Source organism: Tribolium madens, unplaced genomic scaffold (genome assembly GCF_015345945.1).
Source record: "Tribolium madens isolate multiple individuals breed KSU strain unplaced genomic scaffold, Tmad_KSU_1.1 Scaffold_71;HRSCAF=194;Tcas5.2_LG6, whole genome shotgun sequence".
NCBI lineage: Eukaryota > Metazoa > Arthropoda > Insecta > Coleoptera > Tenebrionidae > Tribolium > Tribolium madens.
This window is the reverse complement of record NW_025401041.1, coordinates 3,936,017-3,938,763: the sequence shown is the minus strand read 5'-3', so window position 1 is coordinate 3,938,763 and position 2,747 is coordinate 3,936,017. Positions and strand designations below refer to the sequence as shown.

Below are 2,747 nucleotides of genomic sequence, written 5' to 3'. Positions count from 1 at the left end.
GACACTCAGGGGGCGCTTACCGTAAATCGGACGCAATCTTCGTTCGGCTACTGAATTATCCTGCACGTGTTGTCCCTTCGAAGTCATTTCGATTTTGACGGTTTTCTAACCTACTCCTGACACGTGTTTGTAAAATATGGCAAAAGAAACGACTCGTGGAGGGCGTTTTTCCAAACTCGCGTGGAAATTGAACGAAAATAATTAATTTCAAGAATTGAGCTAATCTTCAAACCGCCATGATTGATTTATTTTTCGGCTTTTGTCAATTGTCAGTTGTCAAATGTGGGGCGCCAATTTTGAAATTGCAGAAGAAAATTCGCTTTAGGCGGTTTTCTAACATTACTTTTGATTCGTGTTTGCAAAATATAGCAAATCTGGATATCTTTTTGCAAATTCTCGTGTAAATAATCCATTTCCAGAATTGAGCTAATCTTCAAACTGCTATGAGGTTAAATGTCAAACGTGGGCGCCAATTTTGAAATTGTAAAAAATTAATTGATTCAATTCTAGTTTGTTTGGCGCCAAATTTGGCGCCGAAAACATCGTAAAATTCCATAATCTTTCCTAGTATCCTCAACCGGATCTTCCTTGACATTTCTGTAAAAAGCTTGTTCGATTTTTCAAAAACCGAGTCACCGGAAGTTTTATTATGTTTTAATTTTTCTTGTCGTAGCAAGGTCAAGGCTTCACGGAAGTGAAATAACATCCTTGTCGGAGTCGTAATTTATGAAGAGTTAAAAAATAACAAATGCGCGACCATTGCTGTTATTACTAATTATTACATAATGGGATAATCGGTTGATTGTATGAAAATTAGAGCCTGTTGTGTTACGGCATGGTGGGATTTCCTGCATAATAAAGGGAGATAATAACAGCGATTTATTGTTACGTAGTGTGAGCTCAAATAAAACGTAACGAATTTCAGTGTTTTCGATACTAATCGAATGGAAAAATTCGTCAGTTGAGCTGTGATAGAAACAAGATAATAAATAACCGAAATGTTAGAGAATTTTGATAGAGAATAGCGCGTCGTAAATTAATAAATAATTTGGCTATCTCACAAAGTTCTAGAATTTTCAGCAATTTTGCAAAAATAATTAAACATGCAAGAACAAGTGTCTTTGAGACGTTATCAGATGGAAGAAACAATGGAAGATTCTGTGATACGCTTAACAAGTCATTCGCAAAAACACTGAAGAAATCATGTTAAATTAGCGCAACAAAATAAAATTTTAATTAAAATTAATCGTCTGACAAATAATTTTGTACAAGAAATAATTTTACTGCACTTGTGATTAGGTAAATGGAAAGATTGATTAATACATTAAATTACATTTCTCCAATAGCCAAGCAAATCTCTCATTTTAAAATAGCAAACACCACTTTACCAGTAAACAAATTAATTCACTTAAATTATTATTTGTTTTCGTGTCTTGAGCTCAAAATTACGTAATTGTTATTTAGGTTATCTTACTTAAATTCTCTTTCATTTGCTGAAGAAAAAAATAAAGGCCCTAACAACCTTAAATTTTATTGTATTTATTTTTTGATTATGAATAAACCAAAAGAAAGATCGAACCTTTCTCTTTTAAATGCCCAAGTACGGTTTCAAAAAAGTTAGCGATTTTTGAAAAAGTTCGTTTGGCCATTTTGATTCAATGAAACAATCTAATATGTAAATAAAACGTTTTTCTACATGTACAGTGATGGACAGTGAATTTCGTCCACCCAATTTCCCTGATAGATTAAAAGTGTAAATTAGTCTTTAGGTTTTCCTAACCTTATTTCAGAATTTTGATTAACGTTTGTCATGTTGACAGAATGCTCGATGCTTCTTGCTACTTTTTACCTTTGTCCTTTGAATTGGTAGTCCTTGGTATGCCCAAAAGTATAGAGTTTTTGAGACATACCTTCTTGTACCTGAATATTTATTTTATTATGTTTGAATTTCATTAAATTTGACAATATGTATTTGAATGTCAGTTATTATGACAATAAAGCACAGACTACAGTGAATTTTTGGTAATTCACAGAAATTGGGTGGACGAAATTCACTGTCCATCAATGTATACGAAGAAATCAGTAATTTTTTCAAAGTTTTTATCCAGTAATTGGGGGGCGAGAAAAAACTTGAGTCATCCTGTATGATAAATAAAAAATCATATTCTCATTTTAGTATTCAGTATTGTGTTGTTTTTATTGAAATAAACACTTACTGCAAGGCTTTGTGATTGATCCCATCGGCTTTGGTAGTCGAACAGGGCCGAAGTAGTGCAGTGGCTGTGTGAATATGTAAATAAGGCCGAACACGCGTTCTTGATGGCAAGGTCCTCCAGCTCACCAGCCGTGACCGGTGGGAGAGACCCATCCCCCCATTCTCCATGCACCAAAGACGACAAATCCCAAAATCCGATTGAAACAATATCGCGTGTCGCAATCGACATTGACATTCTAACAATGGTTTTATTATTATAAAATTTATGAAATCTTTTGCATAACATTTCACACATCGGCCATAAATAATGGTCCTATTTTGTTATTGTTGTGGAATTCCAAAACGAGTGACGTAAAACGGCAAAAAACAAATCGTGGGTTCGTCGCTTGACCCGGCGTCGAAGTCACACGAGGAATTACCAAGTCGGTGAGGGTGTCCACTGTGACACTTGAACTATGAACCGAACCGGATCAAGAAGGCCGTGTCGCGGCCTTGTCGAGAATCTGGCGCCTGATTGGCGACACCGTCTTTT

At 35.2% G+C, this 2,747-nt stretch overlaps 1 protein-coding gene across 1 annotated transcript in view; it reads right to left on the bottom strand.

Annotated features, from left to right (window-relative positions):
• Positions 1 to 1,273, bottom strand: part of LOC123009132 — a 13,587-nt gene extending 12,314 nt beyond the window's left edge. Inside the window, exon 1 of the mRNA XM_044405260.1 lies at positions 21 to 1,273. Coding sequence (XP_044261195.1) covers positions 21 to 87 — 67 coding nt within the window. The 5' untranslated portion in view covers positions 88 to 1,273. The remainder of the gene's footprint in view (positions 1 to 20) is intronic.
• Between the last annotated feature and the right edge of the window lie 1,474 nt (positions 1,274 to 2,747).